General features: G+C 43.2%; 1 protein-coding gene across 4 annotated transcripts; it reads left to right on the forward strand.

Annotated features, from left to right (window-relative positions):
- Nucleotides 1-17: 17 nt before the first annotated feature.
- On the forward strand, nt 18-23,119 carry hmga1b (high mobility group AT-hook 1b). Of its 4 annotated transcripts, none has more exons than XM_015342300.2 (5): nt 18-126; nt 2,331-2,464; nt 9,339-9,419; nt 11,669-11,719; nt 16,681-23,119. In XM_015342300.2, the coding sequence occupies exons 2-5, from the start codon at nt 2,351-2,353 to the stop codon at nt 16,735-16,737; spliced, it is 303 nt and encodes a 100-aa protein (XP_015197786.1). In that variant the 5' UTR covers nt 18-126; nt 2,331-2,350; the 3' UTR covers nt 16,738-23,119. The 4 variants fall into 4 exon arrangements, with proteins under 4 accessions (XP_015197786.1, XP_015197785.1, XP_015197788.1 ...); XM_015342299.2 differs by lacking the exon at nt 18-126 and adding an exon at nt 231-434; XM_015342302.2 differs by lacking the exon at nt 18-126 and adding an exon at nt 715-733.
- Nucleotides 23,120-24,013: the final 894 nt, after the last annotated feature.

Below are 24,013 nucleotides of genomic sequence, written 5' to 3' on the forward strand. Positions count from 1 at the left end.
AACCTCCTCAAATTGTCCTAAAGTCCCCCTGCCCGGGCTTTCTATTTCGCTTGGAGAACACTGCGCGCTATTTTTAGCACATATTGGACCGTTTCCAGGACCTGCAACATTTTTTTGAAAAAATTGGTAATTTATCCCCCCACCACCACCACCTCTCTCTCTCTTTTACTTCCTCTGTCTCACTTCTTAAAAAAAAACTGAGGTTTTTAAAGGGCTGGGTTAGTATGCTTATTTCCTTAGCGTTATATCTACTGTAGCTGCTGGGAGCTTTAAACCGGTCAGGCAAGCGAGCAAGCAAGCCAGACTAGCAGGGAGCTTTTGTTTTAATTTAATCAGAGGACATCACTGTGGGGGGGTGGGGGGAAAGGACAAGCACCGAAGCAGGGAATTCAGCACGGCTGTTTGTGAGCTCTAAAACCGGCCTTGCTTGTAATGTAAGTGAACGGCCACCTTTTTGTCGTAATTTATGTCCAAGTATGTGTTGTTATTTGGATTTTTACGATTGCAGTTAAAATGTAGCTCAAGTGTTGGATTTCTGACTGTGAATCCGCACGTTTCATTGTTATTTTTCTGCAATGTATATATGTATGTTTTGCACATGCTTGTTTGCTGATCGTCCTCTTGGTAGCTACCACAGCAAAAGGGGGAAAGATTTATTTTCATTGCGTTTGTATTGACCTTGCAGCCGCCTGTTCCCGTCTCTGTATAAAAACGAGAACGGTGCTTCTTCACGGTCGGTGTCGGGCTGATATTGTATTTGTGCTTGCTTTGCATATTCCTGTTCGTGCTGGAACTGCGGGGCATCCGTAGCGACCCTGCTTTCAGAAATATTATACACGTTTTTAGGGACGTATTATTTACATCCTTTAGCTGCAAGTTATGGCGTTCTGGAGCTCTGAATAGCTTTCGTGTGTTAAAAAAGCATTGGAAACGTTTCATGTGCTTGCACGTAAAACTGCGGTTTGTCGTCTGTTTATAAATGAATTAAATGGTGGTCTTGGGATTTTGGCCTTTTAACTACTGTTTTGTTTTTAAGAATTGCGCTTTTCAGTATGTCAGATTTTTTTTCCATTAATCCCCCTCTCACGTCAGTTTTTTTAACTTTAAGAAATGACTTACGAATCTGTTGATCCAATTAAAACCCGCTTCCATGCAAGTCTATACTAGATGGATTATTGCGTTCACAGGTCTGCTGTGTCCTCTGTGTGAGGCGATTCCTATTCTCTTAGAAACCTGTCAATGGGCTTGTCTTCTAATTTTGAACAGAAAAATGTACCAAGGAAAAGTTTTGCAATAAGTGCGAAGTTGATTTTTGGCATGGAGATAGTACCTTTAAATCGTATTCGAATGTTGCATGATTAATCTGGCGAATTTCTGTCGAGTTTAAGTGTTTTTTGGCGTGTTATTGTTTTTAGTGTTTATTGCAATCTCCCCTGACACTATTCCCACAGCAGAGAATGTTTGTATAAATAATGTATTTCACATCACACGGTAGGTTATGAACGTCTCGGAGAGCGTGTGTGGTTTGTGGTCTCTGGCGCCTTTTGCTTTCAACAAAGGCGTCAAATTGGATTAAAGTGGTGGAACTCGTGTGCATTGAAGAGTTTAATAATCTCGTAGCCGCACCGTGAGGATTTTAACTGTTATGTAATTATAAAAGTCTCTTTGTGCTAGGTAAAACAAATACTTGCATTTTATGTAGAAAACACCAACCCCTCTTGTGGAAATGAAATTGCAAAATGCGAATATGTTTGAAAGCAGAAAGCTGCACAGGTGTTCATGAAAGATTTCTTGTTTAATGTTGCTTCGATAAAATACTTTTTCTTGAGAACTTGGCTAGGTGGTGGCGCTTATGAGTACTTTTTATCTCGTTCTTTCAAAAACGGTGAAAAAATCCCCTTATCGCTTACAAGAGGCCAACAGGTGTCTGCGCTGTACGGAGTTGTATTACACAGGCCAGTCTGCTCAGGGTATGCTAGGATGTTGCACTCCCGTCTCTTAACGATTCTAGGAGTGAAGGTATCCAAATGTTTGCTGGGAACTGCGAATCTTCAGAGCCTCTGTTCAAGCTGCGTGATCTATAACGTTAAATTTAGATGACAATTTAATACTTTGTAAATTGTCAGTGGGTGCATAGTGCTGAAGTTTAATTCTTCAGTGATTTTGAAATTCTGATTTTCAAAATCTCCCTCCCTTCTTTTGAACAAATCCTCTTTGTCTTTAACCTTGCACGCTTTCGAGTCTGTGGTTGCTAGAAGTTGCTTTTGGGAAGGGAGCCCTTGCGTTCAAAGGTGCCCATCGCTAACCCGTCTTCTGTGATTCTTCCCTAGAATAAAGGAACGGGCAGAATATGAGCGATTCGGGTGCAAAAGGCAACCAGTCTCTGTCACAGAAAGACAAGGATGGAACAGAGAAGAGAGGGAGAGGAAGACCTAGAAAGCAGCCACAGCTAAAGAGCCTTGAAGTAAGTATGAGTTTGGAACCACACTTTGAGCTCTGATCATGCTAGTGTTGAGGCTAAGTTACCAATTGCTAACATACTAATTTATTTGGCTGAGTCACGTCTGTACCCATTAATACAGCTGGGTGTTCTGCTGTGTCACGTCTGGTGAGGTACCATCCTCACGGGTACAAAGCAGTGTCTCATCTGGGATTTGAACCTGCAGCCCCCCTGTTGAGGTAATCTCTGTTCATTGTAGTCAAAGAACCTAATCTGACCCTCTGAGATCATTTGGGTCCACTCACACTAGGGAAAGCAACATGTGGATGTAACCATGGAAATGAGACCTGTTAAATTTAGCCCTTCTCCTCTGGAGATTTGTGAAATATCTTCAGTGCTCCTGCCCCCCCCCCCCCAAACATATTTTTCACGGTAAGCCTGTGCTCTTGGTATTTTGATCGTTGGCTTGGAAAGAATTCAGAAATCCCATTGAAATTAAACCAAAGGTGCAGACTGTAAACACATGGAACAGACCTTAAGCGATGATAATAATAATAATTGCTTACACTTATATAGCGCTTTTCTGGACACTCCACTCAAAGTGCTTTACAGGTAATGGGGACTCCCCTCCACCACTACCAATGTGCAGCATCCACCTGGATGATGCGACGGCAGCCATAGAACGCTCACCACACATCAGCTATCAGTGGGGAGGAGAGAAAAGCAATGAATTCAATTCCTAGATAAATCAGTGTAACCTGCAGTAAGGAGGCTGTTGTCCAGGTTTGGCATGTTTCAGTGTTCAGCTGCCATCATTTTTAGGGTTTGTCATTTGTCCTCTCGGACTGTTTGTGAATGTACACCGTAAACGCTCATATAACCTCTGAAAAGCACATCTGAAGCATTATCATTAAAGCCTTTCAGACATTGACTAGGTCAGTGTGTATTGTGTTCTGCCTTTCTGAATCATTTGGAAGCTATGGATTTGCTATCTGCTATGTTTATACATATAATGGCTGCATGCTTGCTTTTCTGTAGCTGTGCTTCAGATCTCTGATGCGTATATGCTTGGTGCGCAGAACATTTGGGGGTAATAAGAATTTTTCTCATTTAATTTAATAAAAAAAAACTTGAAATTAAATGTTATCCAAAAGGTAATGGAGAGTGAATGATTTCAGTTGCATTCTTCGAGGTCAGTGAGGGTCTAACTCGGGCACAGTGTAGTTCCTGTTCTGCGTGGTAGATGTTCCTGCCAGTGTTTGGCTCTATCAGCTGAACTCTGCGAGGCGACTCTCAGCCCGTCTCCCAACTTCCTGCTTATAACTCTCCTTACTGGCCTTTAACCTGAAAGGGCTGTTTTTTTCCCTTTGCTTCAAATTTTTGTAGGTCAAGATATTCTCTCAGAAAAGTCCTTTTCTTACAGTAAATGTACTGATATCTTTAATGATTGTTGTTAGAAATCACCCGATAATAGCAACTCTAGTTTGTGTATTATAAGGCAATTCCTGTATGTTTTTGTTTAAGAATTTGAAAAAATATATATATATATTAAAAGGTAAGGGCTAAATGGTTAGCATCTCTGTCTTGCAGCACTTGGGCTCACGGTTCAGTTCCTGAGCTGTTATGTGCCTGGACCTTGTATGTTCTCCGGTGTTCATGTGGGTTTCCTCTGGGTGCTCCATTTCATTCCCTGTGTGTGCTCTGGCATCCTATCAAGGGTGTATCTTGCGTTGCGCCCATTACTTGCCAGAATAGGTTCCGGCTCCACTGTGACTCTGTATTGGATAAGGTGGTCAGAAAGTAGATGGATGGATTTAAAAGTTATAATGAGTACATCTTAAAATCTTAAAAAGTGTTTTGTTTAAATTAGACCGCCATTGGCTTGAAACTTCTGACTAGCTTTGTGGGGAGGGGGCATTCCTTCCCTCCTTCCTTTGTACATTTGTAATGATCTTCATTTGGCCTGGCGGGTTGTCAAAGCTGTGTGAACGGAGCCCCTAAACCACTGCTAACTGGCGGGTTCCTCCTCCCCTCCCCTGATTGGCAAGCGATAAGCGGAGCCAGGCATGTCATTGGCCGGGAGGGCTGTCGTTTGCTGAAGCTGCTGTGGGTGTTAGATTACAGGGTTGCTAATGGCTGCAGCTGTAAACAGACCAGGAAGGTAATAAAAAACCTGCACCACTATAATATACAGCCGGATGTATTATTCATGTCTATTACAGCTCCCAGGCTAGGCAGAAATCCCCTCCCCATTTTCTTCCTCTTTCTTTATTAAAGCTCAGATAGCTGTAGCTGAGGCAGGACAGCTTGCTGTGCAGAACAAGTCAGCCTCCCCACCCCTCACCCCTTATTTTACCTCAATTAGGATTATTTCTCTTTGGAAACTGAGCGTCTGAGGGATTGTGTCAATATTTTGTGTACTGTTTTCCCTGTGGCATACATGATGTTCTCCTTAGGTGTTTATATGGTGCCACTGTCCTCATTATATGAAAGCATCTTGCCTGCATTTATTCCTTTGCTTTATCCAGCTGTTTTTTTTTTCTTCTTGCACTGGGATGTGCTCACTATTTTTAGGAGGGCCACACTCTTTACTATAGACAGGGTAGGTGCCCAGGCACCTACTGGACGCATGAAGGAGCAAGAACCCCAGCAGCTGCCTGGGTGGCGCTGGCATCCACAGCTCTCACTCCGGGCCATGGTTTTGATTGAAAGGCAGCCCTCTACATGGCCGCACAGGGGAGGGTCTCCCTGCACATGTTTTAAATACTGTGGAGGGAACCAGGGGCTGCCAGAGGTTGACCTTATCCTTCCCCCGTCTGTTTTTCCTTTCCCCTCCAATGGCGTAACAAAGCAGCAGTCCCTTCTAATCTGCTGAACAATAAAGACCCACACAGCTTTTGTTGGCAAGTGGGAATATCCGACCACAGGGAGTCCAGACCGGACCACCCCTCCTCCATTCTGTGAGACATTCTTTCCCAGCATGCACCTTCAGCAGAGCCACTCGGAGAAAACAATGGGCTTAGATGTATGATAGCTATCAAGAGCTTGCCCGTAAAGGTCCGTTATATCTTCCATTTATTGTAGTTTTTAAACATTCAACCTTCACGCATTGTATGAATAATGGAGGAACTTGTATATTATTTTAATCTATAATTCTAGGTTTCTGTTGTCATGCTGGCTTCTCTTGAGATTGCTGGAGCTGTTTAAACCCCCCATTCATATCACCCAGTTAACAAACTGTCGCATGTTTTGAGTGGAGCTGAGATTTAACTGAATCTTGTGACTTTAGAGCACATGGGTTTGGTTACATGGGTTGTATCAATATCACACAGTTCTACAAATTGCCCATTAGTGCTCTCCTTCGCCTATAGTGTTTGAAAACATCCATATGGCCTGGCTGGAGTCTCTGTGAGTTTCTTCACAAGTGTCTTTAACAATGAATGACCTTGGCATAGTAGTAAGGGAACTTTTCAAAATACGAGGGGGGTTGAAACTTCATCCTGGTCTGGCCATGTGTCTGGACTGAAATAAGTCCTTTGAAGTATTCAGCTACCTCGAGCTAGTTGTAATTCTAACATTTAATTCTTTTCTAACATTTCCCCTAAAGTACCATATTCTTTATGTGGGGCAGGTAAAATGACAGGACAGCAAATGGGTGGTATTGACCAGTGACTACTTCATAGAGCAGGATTTATTTTAATGTAGCATCAAGGGCCTGAACTCCTTTTTTACAGCTGCATGGCACCCACTTGCCTGTTTCATTCCTTCTGACAGCCCTACGGCACCAGCAGGCCAGCTGCCTTAACCTTTGAGCTGGGAGAGTGAGATCTTGTGCTTAATTGCACAGCCATGTTTGGTTTGCACAGACTGATTATAAAAACCTACAGTTGCTCTATGTACACAGCAATAAACTGCCTTTAGCCTGAGGGGAGCTGTGTGGTGATATTGACAGATCTAGACTCTGATAGAAAACACTGCATTTTTGTTAGAAAATAAACCTTATTTTATAAGCCACCATTCATAAAAATGCCTAAATGTGCAGTAAAATTAAAAACATGAAAACGGTCGACATGTAGAATACAAAATTATATAGTAAAAAATCTTTAAGTATGCTAGTATAAATGAGCACGTTTTTAAAACAGATGCGGCACTTACTGATAGGAATTCCTATCCCGGCCTCCTGGCCAAATTTCCCATTGGCCTTTACCAATCATGGCCTCCTAATAACCCCCATCTCTGAACTGTCTTCATCACTCTGTTCTCCTCCCCAGTGATAGCTGGTGTGTGGTGAGTGTACTGGTCACTATGGCTGCCATCACATCATCCAGGTGAGGCTGCACATGGTGGTGGAGGGTAGTCCCCATAACCTGTAAAGTACTTTAAGTGTGTCCAGAAAAGTGCTATGTAAGTGTAAGCAATTATCATTATTTTATTAATAAGTAAGGGCAAAATACTCATTACCCATCTTTTTTTATTTCATTTCCTCAGCTTCACATTGTCCAACACTCATCGCATTTTGACATTATGGTACTCTTCTCCCCCAAAATACAAACCTCTCTTCACACCTTCAGTGTTCCCTTCTTTAACAATTTGGAGCATCTTTCGTAAAGGATTCTCTTCTTTTGATGTTGAGTCCATTGAAATTCACAGTTTTTTATCTGGTGCTCCACTTAAATGGCAATAAGCTCTGGTTTTCGTATGGGAAGATTTAGTACTTTTATCCCTGACCAGTTTTTATTCTTGTGAATGTGCACTGTTCCAGAGAACGTTGCCTTTGCCACCAATAAGGCGCATACATTCCTTAAAACTGAAGGACTTGGCAACATGTGGCAGACAGCCACCTGTTGGTCTTAAAGTAGCAGTGGGTGTCAGCTGCACTGACCTCGAACAGTGCTTTCTCTGTGTGCTGCGGGGAGTCTTATTCTCTGAAGAAACGGAACACTATTGGGGCCTAAACTGAACAGTGGTCTTCTCAGGACTTCCTGGAAGCAGAGACCAATTATGGTTTCTCGCCTATTGCATTGTGTGTTGTTCTTGCCTTCAGGTATTCTAACCTATGGATCAGGTCATGTGGTAGAGGGCATCCCTTCAGCTGGAAAAAGGCCATAGTTGAAACTGGAGAATGCACTTCCTGTGTGTACTGAAAATAACATGTAGAAACACTCGTTCAACCAAGCTATGCGGATACTTTTGCCCATGTGCCGGTATAAAATGCTGAGGGCTACAGAAAAAGTAATTCCTTTCGCTTGCTAAGAAACTTAAGAACTACAGAGGGAGTGCTGTGTGCCAGTTGTCCCAGGCCACAGAATTCTGTGACCTGTTTCCTCTTGGTCATTAAGCATTTGTTACTTATTGCTTATAGCCTAGGTCTGTACCTTCAAAAGTCCAACATAGCCCTCTGGTTTCATTCATTTTGAATGAAAACCCTACCAAACCTGATCCCCCTGATCAGTGGCAATTGAGTCATTAAATGTGGACTACCTGCAGGTTTTTCTCTAGACAGGTACTGTGAGTCAACCAGTCTGTGAATAGGTAGCCATGGAGAAGGGAAGACAACAGCGTTAACCTTGCTGAAATATTTAAAGAGTAATAAAACCTTGCAATGCAATACACTTTGCTGTTTTCTGAGATGCCCTGGTAAATACCACAGAAGTCATTATATTGCAGCCGTGACTTCAAGGCTTGGTTTTTGAACGTCCTGTCAAGAGTTCCCAGTTTCCGAATTTTCGCTGTAGCAAAGCATGTTGTTGTACCTGTTTTTCACAGTTGCAAAGAGTTATGAAGAGAGTCATCAGGATTTAAATTTATAGAATATTTGTCCAGTTTGTCTTAATTATATTTGTCCAGTTCTTAACTACTGTACTGAGGTGAAAACTGAAATTACCTTAAGAAATAGTGTTCTTTGATAATTCAGTGCTAGTATTAGAGTAAATATCAATTTTATACAATGACTGTCAGGCTATACAGAATATACAATAAAACCAGTTATAAGTGCAAAAATAAAAATTTAAGCCTATCGAAAACATAAGTTATAAGGCACGGTTTAACAACAGAGGGTTTGTTTTTAATTTGGTTTGGAAAAGTATTCCAGTGACAAGAGACTACTACTACTAAAAAGGCTCAGTCCCCTAATGTACAATGTGAAGTCCTTGGGAATGTTGACGAGCCTAGAACCAGTGGAACAAAGTGAGCAAACAGCGACGTGTGAGGTATGAGCTCATGAGCCAGGCCATGCCACACCTGACAGGTCAACAAGAAAACTTTCAAGTCAGTCCTGTCTGTCTATATGGAATTTTTTCAGTCCAGAATGAAAACGTTCTTATGTTGTTGTTTTTTTGTCTTGGTCAGCAATTAAGCAGCACAATTCTGGACATAATGTGTATTTCATCATAAAAATAATTAATATACCCATTCCTCAATTAAAAAAACAAACAAACAAATTTTTGCTGTAACATAGCACATTTTCATACCTGCATTTCATTGTCACTACAACAGAGGTGCATCTCTACTTGTTGACCAAAAGATATCATTCTCACGGTCTGACCTCCTACAGCACTTCCTTGGTGCGCCTGTGTTCTGAGGCATTTATACATATGAAGTCCTTTACTAGGATGATGAAGGTAATTATCATAAACAGGCAACAGCATTCTTACTTTAATGATTCAGGGCTCTGTCGGGGTAAAAACAAGTAATGCTGACTGATGTTTTAAGACTTGGGAATGCATCAGAAGGTTTAACTTGTAAAATGAATGGAAATTAACTTGAGGTTTTCACCTTCCAAACAGTAGAAGATGACTGTTGCCGTGATTTGCAACTTTCTTTATTCATCCTAATGCAAAGCATATCGTCTGCTTACGTCTTTGTGAGCGTTTATTTCCACTGTCCCCTCTCTCTGCAGGAGCCCAGTGGATCCCCATCTCCAAAGCGACCCCGGGGAAGACCAAAGGGCAGCAAAAACAAGACCACGGGCAAGAGCAAAGTGAGTGTCTCCCCCTGCAGGTACCTGCGTGGTCCATCACAAGAACACCATGCACCTGCACTGCCTTTGTGCATGTCGGTTAAAAGCCCCATCAGAAACCCGCAGTTCACCAATCGGTTCCTGCGGCTCACAACGGCTCTGAAATGGATGGTTCACAGTTTTGATTAAAAAATGCTGTGCCAGTGTTTGGGGTGGAGCTTATGAGGCATGTGATAACTTAAGGCCCAGACGTCTCCTGGGCTTACAGGGATTTAATGGGTTACTTGTGGTCTTAGGTCCTAATCTCACCAGAAACGCGCAAAGTGCTGCTCTACTTTGTATGTCTGTCACCGATGTGTCACACAGTGGTCTTCACATGTCTGGTTGTTCCTTTCCATCAATTTTCGAACTGTTTTTTCCAGTACATAAAATCCAGGGTCTATCCAAACAAGCAACGGGCGCAAGGTAGGATATACCCTGGATGAGATGCCAGTCCGTGGCAGGGCACACACAGACACAAACACGCACACTCACACCAGGGCCAGTTTTCCCATTGGGAATAGGGAGAAGATACAAACTCCACCCTGATAGTACCCCAGGTCCAGAATGCTATCTACCTTGCCACCATGCCACCCTCTTGTGAGGATATCTCAGACAATACAATCCCTAACAGGCATTAAGTAGCTTGTTTCTAATGGCCTAGACTGGTTTTAAATGCTTACCAGACAAATTGCCAGTAGATTGGAAACTGTTTCAGTGCTACTGTAATCAACCAGTCTCTGGCTTTTTAACATTCTGTTTGGAATGTGCCATCACATTCTGAAACGCCTGTGCATAATGATCACGTACAATTTTATAGAAAGATTCCTGGAAGGGTTTTCTAATGTAGTATTGCCGTACATAACCAGGCCACCAGAAAATAATCTTGGGAGTGCACGTTTCCACATCCATATGAAAATAACCACAAATCATTATTTTTGGAAACGCACAGTATTTCCCTTTCTTTCTGCGCCCAGCTGTCTCTCCCCCAGGGTCCCCACCCCAGTGCGTTGTGAGTCTTGGTTACCCGATATGACAAGGAAGTGATCAGACTGCAGGCATTTAGCGCACATGTATTAATAATCCCCTCCAGGAGCCCAGCCAGAAAGCACAGCTCCCTCTCAATTGTGTGCTTCCCCAAGCCACTTCAGGACTGACCTTTTGAGATAACTGCTAAACCGTCCGGCGGCTTTGATCTGCTCCTAGTCAAGCATGAACTGACCTGCAGCACTGTGCCTTCTGGGGTGAATAACAATCTGTTTATGGGCTGTGTTTTTATGCTTCAACCCCTGCCAGCTCCCCCTTCATCTCCCTTTTCTCCTCTGTGATTTCCAAAATGTCCTCCGGACGAACTTGCCAGTGTGTAAGTTAACTGGCTGGCCATTTACTGGCTATTGGAAATGCCTGGCTGCTGAAGGGAACACCTCAGATGGCAGTGTTTTAAACTTCCTTAGAGTCTGCAGCGCTCAACACATTTAGGCTTTTTCATTCTCGGTATAATACCTTGTTTGCCTGTGGGCCTGTCATTTTATGCGCGTTGCCCATTACAGGTGCGCAACTCGTGCGCTCAGTTCTGAGCCAGCGCAGTGCTCCCGTTCTAGGTTGGTGGTTGCCACGGCAACGCAGGATTTCTCCATTAGCATTTGCACTGGACAGGATGAAGCGCCGCAGCACAGGCGCAGCCCTGGTCTGCCTTCCCTCTGACACATCAGCTGTACTGGGCCGAAACCTGCTGACAGACGCAGCTCCACACACGGCTGCTGTCAGTGCTGTGTAGATAATAGCCTCTTAACCTGGAGCCCTCTGGCTAGGTATCCCTATTTTTATAGACTCGCGCTTGGCTCCCTCTACTGGTGGCACTTCTCCCTGGCACTAGACTGGATATGTGCATAGTTCTGTAGACTGGATATGTACATAATTCTGCACAGCCTTGACATGGTGATGTGTATACAAGCCAGTACGAAGCACAAAACACAGCATTTGGTAGCTTGACCTTGCACAACATCCAGGTGCTCTTGCCGAGGGCTGGGGCTTCCATCACAGAGATTGAAGTGTTGAAAATGGGAAGCATTTGATTTGGGAGCGCTCATTTTAATGAGGCACACATCTCTAAAAAGATCTTTCATGTTTTTTTCCCCCTAGTAAATCAGTTTTCTAACAAACACAAATGAGAATTAGGTATCCTTATTGCAGTGGAGGCAGTTTTAATGCTTTTATTTTTCCCGCTGTAGAAATCAACAGCCTCTGCTGGGGGGAAGCGCAGAGGAAGACCCAAGAAAGCGGTAAGAGTCCATTTAAATTTCTCAAGATAAAAGTCACATGAAGTCAAGGCCTGAACAGGTGTTATCCACTATTCTTATTACCTGTTTAAAACCTTTAGTGGTGTTAAGCTTCCCATTTTAGTGTTTTTTTTTTCAGGCAGTCTGTAAAGACACCTAAGCTCCGGCTTTCAGGACCTGCAGTTGAGGCCCTGTGAAGCTGAAGGTGCGTGTATGCAAAAGGCTGTTGCCAATAGCAACCTTCTCAAAACATTTGCATTTGGCTGCTTATCGGAAAGGGGATTTCACCAAGCCTTTTCGTTCTCTCTACATGAAGAGAACAAAAAAAAAACAAACTATTTTTCTGTGGCAACACTAAAGCCAGACTTATAGAAGCAGACATAATTTGGTCTGCTTTGGACTTTTGTGTTTAAGAGGATACAGAAGAGACTGGGACTCATGAGAAAAAATACTTTCACATTTTACAAATCGCTTTAATTATTTAAGTTTTCAATAAAACATGCTGGAAACGGTTTTGTGGTGTTCTTAAGCGTGTGTCAATGTTGTCAATTTAACCATTCCTTCACAGGCCGCTGTTGAAGTCCCGTTTTATGCTAATCAATCTTTTCAGACCATCAGGGTGCAGAATGTTTGCACTGCCTTGACTTAACTATTTCTGGTCAGAAAGGGGATTAGCACTATCACAGCAGTTCTAAACAAGCACATTTCTGACTCACCTGATTTTTTCCTCCAGGATAATTTGCATTTGATTCCATTTTTTACTTTAAGCTCCTGTTCTTATTTTGTTTTGCTCACATTTACTCTCAGGCTTTGAATTTCCATTCCTTCCAGTATGTCTTTATAGAAACTCACTTTCCATTGTGTAAGTGTTGCATTCACATTTATTTGTATATAAATACGTGAACTCATTTGTGATGAATGTTTGGTCATATCTTGACAATTATGGGATTTTATTTCTGCATGTGTGTGAGGATCTTGTTTGGAAGAAGACCACAGTCTGACTTTAATTAGTGCCCCCTCCCTCATCTACCCCTCCTTTTCCTGGCCAACTCACACTTTACTCATCACTTAGGTTGTTTTGCCCTCAAATTCCTTTTCAATGAAACAGAGCGAGCTGGTGCCCGTCTGCTGTCCCATTCCGTCGTTCTCACCCAACCCTGGTTGATTCACCATCATCGTGCTCTTCTTTTAAAGAAGTGTCTATCCTGAGAAGTCATATCCCACTTTGAGATTTTCCTAAGGAAGCAGATATCTTACGTTTGCACCTGAAAATGTGAAAGACTGACACAATTCCCCCTAAGAACACTTGAGTGTTTTGCACAATTTTTCAGATTTGCTTTTGTGTTTTGGGGTAAAGTGAAATTGCTATTTAAAAGTTCTACAGGTTAAGAAACTGTCATTAGCAAGCACCCAGGGAGAAAAGTAGGCACAAGATTATTCACTGTGTATTACCTTTTAACATTTAGGTCGTTGCTTTCTGATGTGCTACACATTTGAAAATCTGTACCAAACCTCTGTTGGACAGATTTGCATCACAAACTAAATTTCACCATTACAAGTCCTAAAGTCCACAAGAAACGTGACCTTAAAGCCTCTGAATTACATCGCTGATAAGTTAGAATAGCAATGATATTTAGGTTTCTTGGGAAAAGACCCTGTAGGCCTATAGGAGTGCTGAAGGTAGTGAGATGACCACAGCTGCCTTTTCGACTGAGGATTGGGTGTGTGGGCTGCTCCTGGAGTCACCTCCTAAAGAATGATACCAGCTCATTACTGGTTTAAGATGACCAATTAAACAGCTTGCCCAAGCTCCTCTGATTGCTGGGTGCAATGAGGGGACCGGAAAGCCTGCAGACAGTGACCCTCCAGTGATCAGGATTGCCCATTAACTCGGAGACAGTGGCTTTGCAGATAATGCGGCCTGTGACAGTAGCATTCTGCAGTGTTGGGAACCATTTTTAATCCCAGTGTTCTGAGCCCTGATTTCTTTGTTGCAAGGATCTTTACTGTCATACAGCATATTAAAACCCCATGCTGCTGGAGTGATTGATAGGCGGCCTTTGACCCTCGCTATCCAGATGTCCTCAAATATTGTGTACTCAATGTATCTCTATTCATCTCCGAGCTGTGGACTTGTGAGGAAAGCTAGACCTTCATTGATCTAAAGCTAATGAATAAATGAGTTTTTGATTCTGCTTAAAAACTCCCTAATGTGCTGGAACTAAGAGTTCTTTCAGGTCTGTATATTATTACAGGGCTGTAATAATGCATCTCGCCTGCTTTCTTATTTGTTTTTTGTTTTTAGCTTCTGCTGAGGAGCTCTAGTGGAGTGACCCAGAGTTACCTCAGCAGCTTATTATTTTTATGAATGAAAATCCAGAGACAAGGGTGGGAGGGAGGAGGCTGCTGGGGGGAGAGAGAGAGAGGCGGGGTGGCGGTGGGGGGGTTGCTGAGTCATCGGCATCCTGCTCCCGGCTGAGTCACTAAGCTGAGTACCAGGCCCCGGAGCTGCAGAGTAACCACAGCACTACACAGGACACGCTTCCTCTCACGGCCCCTTTCACATTCGGCCCTTGGGAAAAACTTGGAGAGCCGCAGCTGATGCATAATGCTGGAATGGTATGCTGTCCATGGGTTCCTGTTTAAGCGTAGTGCCCAAAGTAGTAAACAAATGTGCAGCATGTTTCCAAAACGGTCCTCTTATCAAATGTTCCCTCCCCGTCTCCAGGACCTTGCTTTTAATTTGCTGCCATCAGATTGTTTACTACCAGCTCCGGTCATTCCTCAGAGCTGATGAGACTTCACCAGGAAAAATCCCTTTTAGATGTTGCCAAGGTGGTGGTGGGGGGGACCCCTTTTAACAAATGAGTGAGTCAGCGCAGTTTTGAATCACCTCCAGATTAAAAAAAAAATAAAAAGTTCTTGTGTGGAAAAGCTAAGCGATGCGTCCTTCCCTCGCCGCCCTGGGAGGTGAAGGGGAATCTCAGCTGGCTCACAGTCCGGCAGGCCTTAAAGGGGCAGCACAGTATTCAGCCTGTAGTACAGGTGCATGCAAAAACTGGTCCTGGAAGGTTGGTGTGTTTGTGGGTTTTCTGTCCAGCTTGGGTCTTATAAAGCTAAACCAGCTGCTTTCAGGCTTAACAGGACTGGTTTCACGGCTTCTTCCAGCAAGTCAGGTGCTGTTGCTTTAAAGAGACCTGGATAACCTGCAGGTGCACTGCCCCCCACCCCAGACTAAGATTGGACGGCCCTGCCCTAATGCTTTAGTGTCTTCTCCACTACTCTAGAGTTTGTCAGTGTGTTTTTTTAACTTTTCAACACTAGTTGATCACAATATGCTGACTTACTTTCAATATGTCCATGAATTACTTTCTGCCATGTGCACTTGACCCATGTGGCATATTTAGATTATTTTGCTTTCTAGGGGAAATCTGCTTGTGAATTGCAGTGAATCATCCCCTGTCTGCTGGATTCCATTCTGTCTGAGCTGTTAATCAGTGATAAATTCTTAATTGATCTACATGCTTATTTAGACTTATGTTTACCTGTCCCTGCCCTTGGTTTCAGGATTGTTCCCACAACTTCAGCATGTTTATTGAGAGCCTTCTCCCTTATTTCTGTCTATATGGTCACAGAAAAATATTTCCGACTTTTATTAAGTCATTAATGGTCCTTTTCTACAGGTTCAGTTGGTTACATTTCAGCAAACATTTGAATGAGGAAAGTTCTAAAAGTCAGAAATTGATGCATGTTCTGTACCATGATACCATTTGCAAATCAAATTTCAACTGAAAGAATATTTTTAAATTGAAATCAGTTACCCTCAACGAGCACAGAAGAAAATGGTAACCAGTGGACTGCAGGATAGTTTGGTATTCACATGGTGATTTGTTTGCAACATTTAATTACTTTTAAGGGAAAAGGCAATGATTTGACCTAAAACTACATTGTACACAGATGAAGGTGCAGTTAACCTGTTAATTAAATAGTTATATCTGAAGTACCCAAAGGGCAGGATTAGTGTGGTGCTTGACGTTGGCCCTGTTCTGTTTTATTGTTGCAGTTGGACAATCCCTCTGGTTAGTTGTGTGATTCAGAAGGGACATTCCTTGCATGTGCATGACCGTTGCACCTTTTTTGTCCACCTTTCAAGCAAAACTATGTAAATGAAAAGCTTGTTTGTTGAAATGTCCTTACAAATTAAGAATCTAATCCGTCTACTAAAGAGGTTGTGATTATAACGTGCAATTTTCTTCAGAATCAGTCAGGCCTCCAGCCTGTTGTTTTCTATGAAAAATTAATCTGGGACTTTGTAATGTTTATTTTCCCTGTAAACAGCTCCAGAGTGTCACCTACACCAGTGTTTAATTCTTCACATTGCTGTTTGTACTGCAGTTGCTCACCTTCTAAACCGTATTAATCAAAATAGGTTTGTAAAGAACTCTCAACGATGATTAAATAACACAAATTTGGGCAATGCTAATAAGAAAATTCTGTTATTCTTCAAACATGTCTGCAAGTCCATTCGCTTCTTTAAATTCTCAAGGTGCAAAGAGTTAAGCCTTAAGTAAAAAAGGCTTGAAACCTTGAAACCTTTTCTTCTAAAGTTGAACTGTTAATGGTCTAAAGAAATGCAGGAATCCTATTAGACTGTGACCCTTCAGAGTGGAGGTGGACCTTTGCTACTTTCTGGCTTAATACTGGAGCTTTGATATACCACCACAAATCAAGGCTTGCTGGAGTGGCAGTTGTGTGACCAATCTGAGTAGAAATCCTATTCACACTTTGAGGTTGAGCCCTTTAGTCTAGATACTGGCAGTCCAAAGCAACAGCAATTTGGCTGGGCTGGGCTCATGGTGTGGCCAAGGGCAGGTGTCTCAAGTCTCAGTCAGTGAGAGGCCTGATGGCAATAACTTCAGGTCTGACCTTATCGGATCACTCACTGTCTGTCTGATTGCTTCCAGGAGAAAGAGGAGGAACAGGGTTCCCAGGAGTCTTCTGAAGAGGAAGAGGAGCAGTAAACCGTTGGCAACCCACACTACCTCATAACTCAACTTACTGACTTCCTGTCAACAAGAGCTGGACTGAAACTTCAATACAAACGTCGTCGCTCCCCCCACCTCGCTCACCGCGCCCTTCCCCACCGGCTGCTTGGCTGCTCTCCCCTCTGCAGTCTCCTGTCCGAATGGGAGTCCGACGCATTTCACCCTCGCTCTCCACAACAGCACTGGAAAACAGACATTGTGAGATATATATATATAACAAACTGGCGACTTCCCGTTTAGTTTCATAATGGGTTTTTGGCAATTACAGTGGTCTTTTATACTGGACAAAGGTGAATTTATGTTGCCTACAACTGTTTTTATTGTTTTTTTTTGTGTGAAGTGGTAATTCACAAGGAAACAATCTGGTCTCCCTCGCACCCATTACAAGGCTTGAGGGTTCGTGGTTTGCAGACAGTTGGATGTATTTTAGTAGATACTTCAGCCATCTTTTACATGGTATAATGCTAAAGGTTTTCGTTTTTTGTTCCTAAACTGATGTCAATTTGTAGGGTTTTTCCATATCATGTCACTTCAGCGATTATCCCCCCCCCCCCACTTTTTCAACCCTGTGCTCTGTCAGAAGCGTGCCGGAATCGAAAAGCGAGTGTTCTTTGGGGTGTATGAATTGTCAGAGGGGTCCTCCAGGGGGCTGTCGATTAGATTTGGGTGGCCAGGGGAGGTACTGTAGGCTGCATATATGGAGATATTCATGAGGTTTTAGACATGTTGGTTTTTATTTTAATATCAGATAGACTGAATTAAAGAGAATAGATGTGCTGTCTTTGGGAACTGGAGTCTTTCTTGGGATCATGCTTGCTTGTTCTCCAGTTTCAAAGGATACTGACCAGACCTGACCCCCCCCTCCACACACACACACACACACCTCAGTCTGAAGTGGCACCCATTGTTTTACTGTATCGCAGAATACTAACATTTTAATCTGCTGCCAGTTTTAACAACATTTACTTTTCTTCCCTCCAACAACAAAAAAAAAATCTTCCCCAACTGCTCTTTTTTTTATTCAAGAGATTATTTTTTCCGATCGAGCTGTTAGCTGCGGGACTGGGCTTACAGCAGGCGTGTCCAGCTGACAGGCCTATGCTGGGACAGATCCGGTGGGACGATCGCAACCTCTTTCTTTTCCTTCTCGCTTGGTGTTCCCCAGCACTGTGAGCTGTGATACTGGAAGCAATCCTTATCTCAGAGCAAAATTGCCACCAAACATTATGAGGAATGCATGTTGTCCTGTATGGGGCCTGCTTGGTCAGTAGGCCTAGTTTTTCCTCATAGCTGGGTATAGCTCAGGAAGGGTTTCTCTGTGCCAAGTTTGAGGACATTTGTTCAGTAAGTCTTGCAACACCCAGTACCTGGGGTCTGCTACCACAGACTCCTGCTACTGCTTTAGCTGAAACGTATGGCTCCTACAATGCATTAGTGTCTGTGTTGCATGCAATAGACCGAGGTCTGGTGACCCTCCCCTGTCCCTTTTACATTTACAGTGGCAGGGGAGTTTGCTATAGGCTTATTCAAGCCTATTTTCAATTTTTCTGTTCTTTCCAAAAAGCCACAAAAAGAACTGCTTACGCCGGTTCTTCTGCCTGACGGGGAAGTCAGTGCTCCAGCTGTGACCTGTGCTCTATCTGCAGTTTAGCTCTACTGGGGAGACAATGTTACCACCAGATTCCCCTAAACGAGAGAAATCCTAAAGTTTCTTATGGGCCATTGAGACTGTATGCGGAATTATTCATATAGCTGTAGCAGGGCTGAATATCTTTAAACAATGTGCAGCACTCTCCAGAGCTTTGGCAGAAGACATGGTGCTCTCGGGCTGATGATGATCACTGATGGTGACGGTTTGTTATGCCAATTCCAGGACTTCACACGTGGGTAGTGCTTGATCAGTAACTGTTGTGTGTCTGCAGTGTTGCTGCTGAAAGGGAGTTTCAGATGTCGGTAGTGTTGGCTGACTCCCACCCTTACCCAGCTATGAAAGTTCATTTTCAAAATGCAACATTAGTCATCACCGATAATGTTCAAAGATTAGATCCACCAAGTAAATGCAGTGGCTTTAGGAAGAGGTTGCTAAGCTTGGTCAGTTTAATATCCATTTACCAGCCAGGCTCCTTAGTGTAATTAATTGAGCTGTCTTCCCCCCCACACACACACTTAACTCACTTCCTCTGCAGTTAAAGTAACCTGCTCCCTGCTCTGATCCTGTACCCAGCAGGGCAGAGCTGCCTTCAGCCAGGTGTCCCCACACTAGCAGATCTCTGTCCAGCCACTGGGGGGGCAGTGTTGTTAGTGTCTCCTCACTGTCGTAGGAGACTGACTCACACTCTGTTCTATCAGGAAATCGTCCATTTTCCACTTTTCTGCCCCCTTTGTTTTTAAACCATTTTATGTGTCATTAGTTTGTATGAAATATGGAGCTGTAAACTAACTTTTTGTATGACTCAGTGTACCCACTCAGTGTACCGAGTTTAAAATGTTCCACTTTGCTGCTTGGCTCTTTTGTGCTTTTATTTGTGATGTTTTAATGGGTGTCAGGGAATTCTTGATCACAGCCCAAATTTTGGGTCTCTCTTCTAACGCAATGCTGCTATGACCCGGTTCTACAACCCGGTATACTGTAAATGGATCTGTCTGTTTTGAGACTGATCCCCAATTCTCCATACCTCTCTTTAGGACAGCTGATTTATTTTGTGTTCGACTGGTTTGATTTAACTTAATCTGCAGAGAAAGCGACCTCTGATGTCGGCATCTCCTTTTTCTAAATGACCATTAGCTCTGTCAGTAATGATCTGTTACACAGGAGTTTAAATTCAAAATGGCTTGCTCTTAATCTGCGGCCAGTTCCTGTTGTCTTACAATATGTGGCTCTTTTTTAATGAACGTATAATAGTGAAAAAAAGAAGTCAGGGACGTTTCTTAAAACTGTCAGCTTTCACAAAATATTCACTGATGGTGGCAGACAGCGATAGATTTTTTGTAACACTTTATTTGGTGCACTGAACATTGTAATTGTAACATCATGTTTTTCATTTGGATAACCATTTGTTTGAGATAACTTTTTTCATGATGGTTGGTAAAAGTTAGGATCCTGTACTGTTTGGGGGACTGTCCAGTGCTCCCCTTTGCTTCGATTCCTGCATTCACCATCTGTCTTTTGCTGCGTAGTGGCACTGATTGCTAAATGTGTGCAAATTGTACCCTTTACAGTAGTGGAGGCCCAAGCAATCACTAATGAGTTCATCCTTGTGCTCTTCAGAGTGGTGGATGGTGATTTGAGAGATGTCCTGACTTTGGAGTCTGGTATCCAGAAGCAAACTGCATAGGTCAGACCTCAAAGCGTATCGAAGGTGTAGTCTTGGTTATAAGATCCATGCTAGATTTTGTTTTAGAAAGGACCTTGTCACAGAAACTTAAGAATGCTTAAAGAGGAGGAGCTGTCACAGGATTCACAGCTTTCCCGTGCAGCTTTTTCGTTTTGTTCCGACTGTTGTGCCTTTAAACTTAAGCTTTGCAGTTCACTTGTCCTTCCCCAGAACTGGCATCAGATGATGATGCAATTTCTGATGACAGTTTGTAGGTGATAGTGCTCACAATTCCTGCTGTGCCCCCTCTTACAGGTACCCCTTATCCCAGCACTGTCCATTGGAACACCATAGCAACAGGTGGAAATGCGCTGCGTGTGCAGTGGCTAAAAAAGTGATGGTGTGTCCTTCTCTAGTTTGCTTTTGCTATCGGACAAGCGCAGTAAGCATGCATTGTGGAGCAGTATACTTTATTGCAAAGGAAAGTGATGGGTTATATCAAAACCTTTTCTTTGGTATTTTCTGAAATGTGCTATGATGTGGCTTGTATTGTGATTCCTTTTAACTATTTTTTTTGTGTGCGCGTGACACTCTTCTCACCTTCTTTCTCTGTGCACAGCCCCAACTGAAAAAAACAACAACAACATTCTCATTCCTATTTTAGACTGTCAGAAATAATTTTTCACATCCCTGTCTTGATCTAGGCTCCCTTGCCAACTACAGAACAGTGGAATCAGAATCAGATGTTATTGTAATGAGTGTCAAAGAAACCCTAAAAACTACATCTCCTGTAAGTCCTCTAATGAGATGACTAGAGGACTTGACTACAGCAGTTCATGCTCGTTTTCCCTCTTCTAGAGCACACAGAACACTAGCAACAGGGCACGCATGATGAGCTAAAAACCCTCTCGTTTGTTATTTTTGGTTTTCTTGATAAGTTATGCAAATGCTTTAATATTCCATTCGATTCTGCTTGTTAATATTCTTGGAGCTCCACGCTGTGCACAGACCACTCTGATTTCAAGGTGGACAACTGGTGAAGTGGTAGTAGCTGGGCAAACGTCTACTGCTTGCGCGGCTCTATACGAGAACACAAATGTATTATGTATTGCATGTCGGCAGGTACAAACGCTTTGACAATGTTGTGGGTCGGATGAAATACCTTTGTTCTTCGTGTGTGTGATTGACTTTTTCTTATCAGTTGGTTGGGGAGCACTTTTGCCTGTTGTAATAGAAAATATTTTTACAGGGTGGGGTGGGGTTTGGGTTGGGCGGAGGGGGGGAAGGGGAGAATTTAAAGGGAACTGCAAGTGGACTGTCTTTCCAGGTTCTTTTCTGGTCAACACAAATGCAACTTCTTTTTACTTTTAAGGTGTACTGGTTTTTGTTACAGTAATGCAGAATACATGCAGGATTTGCTTCCTCGTCTGTTCTGTAACTACCTCTAGATAATTTTAAGACTTTGATAAACGGATGCTGCTGTACCTGGTAAATAACCTTTTCTTTCACCAGAAATCAAAATGAACCACAGTTCATATCCGGTTGATCCAATATCTGTTCATTTTCTGTTTTGTGAATTCAGTCTGCTTGTTTTTTTTTTGGTGAACAGTGTGTGAAGAAATGGGGGGCAAAGGGTTTCATTGTAACTGAGGCTAGAATGGCTTTTTCTCAGGCTCTTCGCTGTGACAAACCTGCCTTTCCTGGAAAGGTCTGCAGTCACGGCACAGCAGTTCAAACAACATGAACATTAGAAGAGGTTGCAGCTCTAGAAAGAAACTTTGAAATGTCAGGACTAATTGATGTCAGAAACCAATGATTTCATATGCTGATAGTCAGTAAGGACTTGGAAGAATATTGGAACATGATGCATGACTAGATATGGGTTGATGTTGGAGGGAGCCCGTATTTGACACCATTTGAAAAGGTCTTGGATCAATTTTCTTCCACAGTTTAAATCTTGGTTTTTCTCGAATAATTCTGCAGTTTTAGTTCATTTCTTCAGCCGAGACCTGAAAATATCTTTGACCTTACCAGGAGCTCTTGTTTGCTTTGAGAATTGGCTGCACTGCCAAACTTGCTGTGCAGAGCAGCTGAGAAATTTGCCATGTTAGTTCAACATCCAGTTGCAGCTCCATGGTTATAGAGCTGTTTTCCCTTTCCTTCAGCAAGTGCGTTGCTTTGAGCCTTAGATTCTGCCACCCTGGCCTCAGCTGAACTCTAACCTACTGTCTTGGTATGTGATGCAACCAGTTCCACTCCAGACTGTTAGGACTAACGCCGATAGTCCAGTTTTTTTGGCATCAGGTTCTGCCACCCTTTTCAGCACACTGGATTGTGACAGTGCTCGCTGACAGGCTTTGTGCAGTCTTACTTCAAGCTAAAGGCACCATTGAGGGAGGCACACAGGTAAAACCATGTGATCTGAACCTTAGGGCTGAGCTACTAGGGTCTCTGCTGGGGACAGGAAGCAACTTGGAATAAGAAAAAAAACAGCAGGATTTGCATTAGCCTCCCCCGTTTCAAACAGGTATTTTATGAGTGACCAATTCATCGTTCTTGTCTTGAAATCTGACATAAATACCCATATTCCTCTTAGCTTCCAGTTACAAAGTTGAAGGTTTTATTGAAAGTGTTCAGAGATTTTTGCACAGCCCCTGCAAAGTCCTGCAGACACCATGTTTCTGTGAGTGTCCCTCCCCCCCTCACCAGTGCTCACCCTCAGATCCCCTTCCCAGTGAGCTCACGCCCAGGAAAGGGTCCACGCAGGCCTTCTGGGAATGCCTTCCTAGAGGTTTTATAAATGGCCGAGCCAGTGGGTTGATCCTAGGATTAAGAAGGGGAGGTTCAGTAGAAATCTGTGGGCTGATCTGAGTCCGTACAGTCCAGGGATGCAGGGAGCCATAGTCTGGGAAAGGCATTCTGGGACACTTGCGGATTTTTCAAACTCTCTTGATCAGACATTGCGAAGATGTGATATATGTTTCATCTTTCTGATCTTGGGTTCTCATTTGCAGTACTTGAATAAACTGATTTATTGATGTTTACAGCGTGTGGACTGGTGATTGCTTGCCGTCAGTGTCTTTCTGGTATCCCACGATTTCCTTCCTCTGTGTTTTAAAGAATGCACTAGTGACGTCTGTGTCTTCATTGCAAGAGCTCGTGGATGGCCACTGCAGAAATGACCTGGGGATTCTTTATCGCGTGACACTGTAATCTAGCTGGTCATACAAGAATTTACTGTTATCAAAGCTCTTCAAATAAAAAGTAATTTTGGCTACACAGCTATAGTGCCTTTGCAGTTTGTTGGGTTGGCAAAGATCCTTTTTGGGAATTTTCAGAAACTTTCCCCATGGGGCTCCATCATTCCCGTTTTCATATTTCCCCGCGTTATTGAAGGCGAGGCAGAGTCACAACAAACAACACAGCTCTGTGCTTCTGTAATGTTGCTTTATTAGCCCTATACAATTTCTTGAATTAGGAATTCGTCTTTTCATATACTCCAGCTTGCGTTCCGTGAAACACAGACACACAGACGGAGAGAAGCTTGGGGTCAGAGCACAGGGTCAGCCATTTTACAGCGCCCCTGGAGCAGTTGGGGTTAAGGGCCTTACTCAGGGGCCCAACAGAGTAGGATTCCTCTGCCAGCTGTGGGATTTGAACCGGCAACCTTCCAGCCACAGGCACAGATCCTTAGCCACAGAGCCACCGCTCCACCCCTGGGTGACAACACCCACAGCAGAAAAGGCTGAGACCCAATGGGTGCTTTCTTTTTCACCAGGTTTTTGCTTTAGCTATGTGTCATACTAACTATGGGTGTAGGGCAGGCCATATGCAGGATGCAGCTGGGGTATAAAGGCTATATTTAAACCTGTGTGTGTGTGCATGTATATAGACAATGAGGCAATGCACCAGTATGAACACCTGTTTATTCTGGAACA

Source organism: Lepisosteus oculatus, chromosome 5 (assembly GCF_040954835.1).
Source record: "Lepisosteus oculatus isolate fLepOcu1 chromosome 5, fLepOcu1.hap2, whole genome shotgun sequence".
In the NCBI taxonomy this organism is placed as follows: Eukaryota; Metazoa; Chordata; class Actinopteri; order Semionotiformes; family Lepisosteidae; genus Lepisosteus; species Lepisosteus oculatus.

Excerpts from the sequence above, each read along its gene's own strand:
- hmga1b (XM_015342300.2), top strand. The coding sequence starts at position 2,351 with ATGAGCGATTCGGGTGCAAAAGGCAACCAGTCTCTGTCACAGAAAGAC. Across the intron at positions 9,420-11,668 it reads AGACCACGGGCAAGAGCAAA|AAATCAACAGCCTCTGCTGG; the intron begins GTGAGTGTCTCC and ends TTCCCGCTGTAG. Across the intron at positions 11,720-16,680 it reads GAGGAAGACCCAAGAAAGCG|GAGAAAGAGGAGGAACAGGG; the intron begins GTAAGAGTCCAT and ends GATTGCTTCCAG.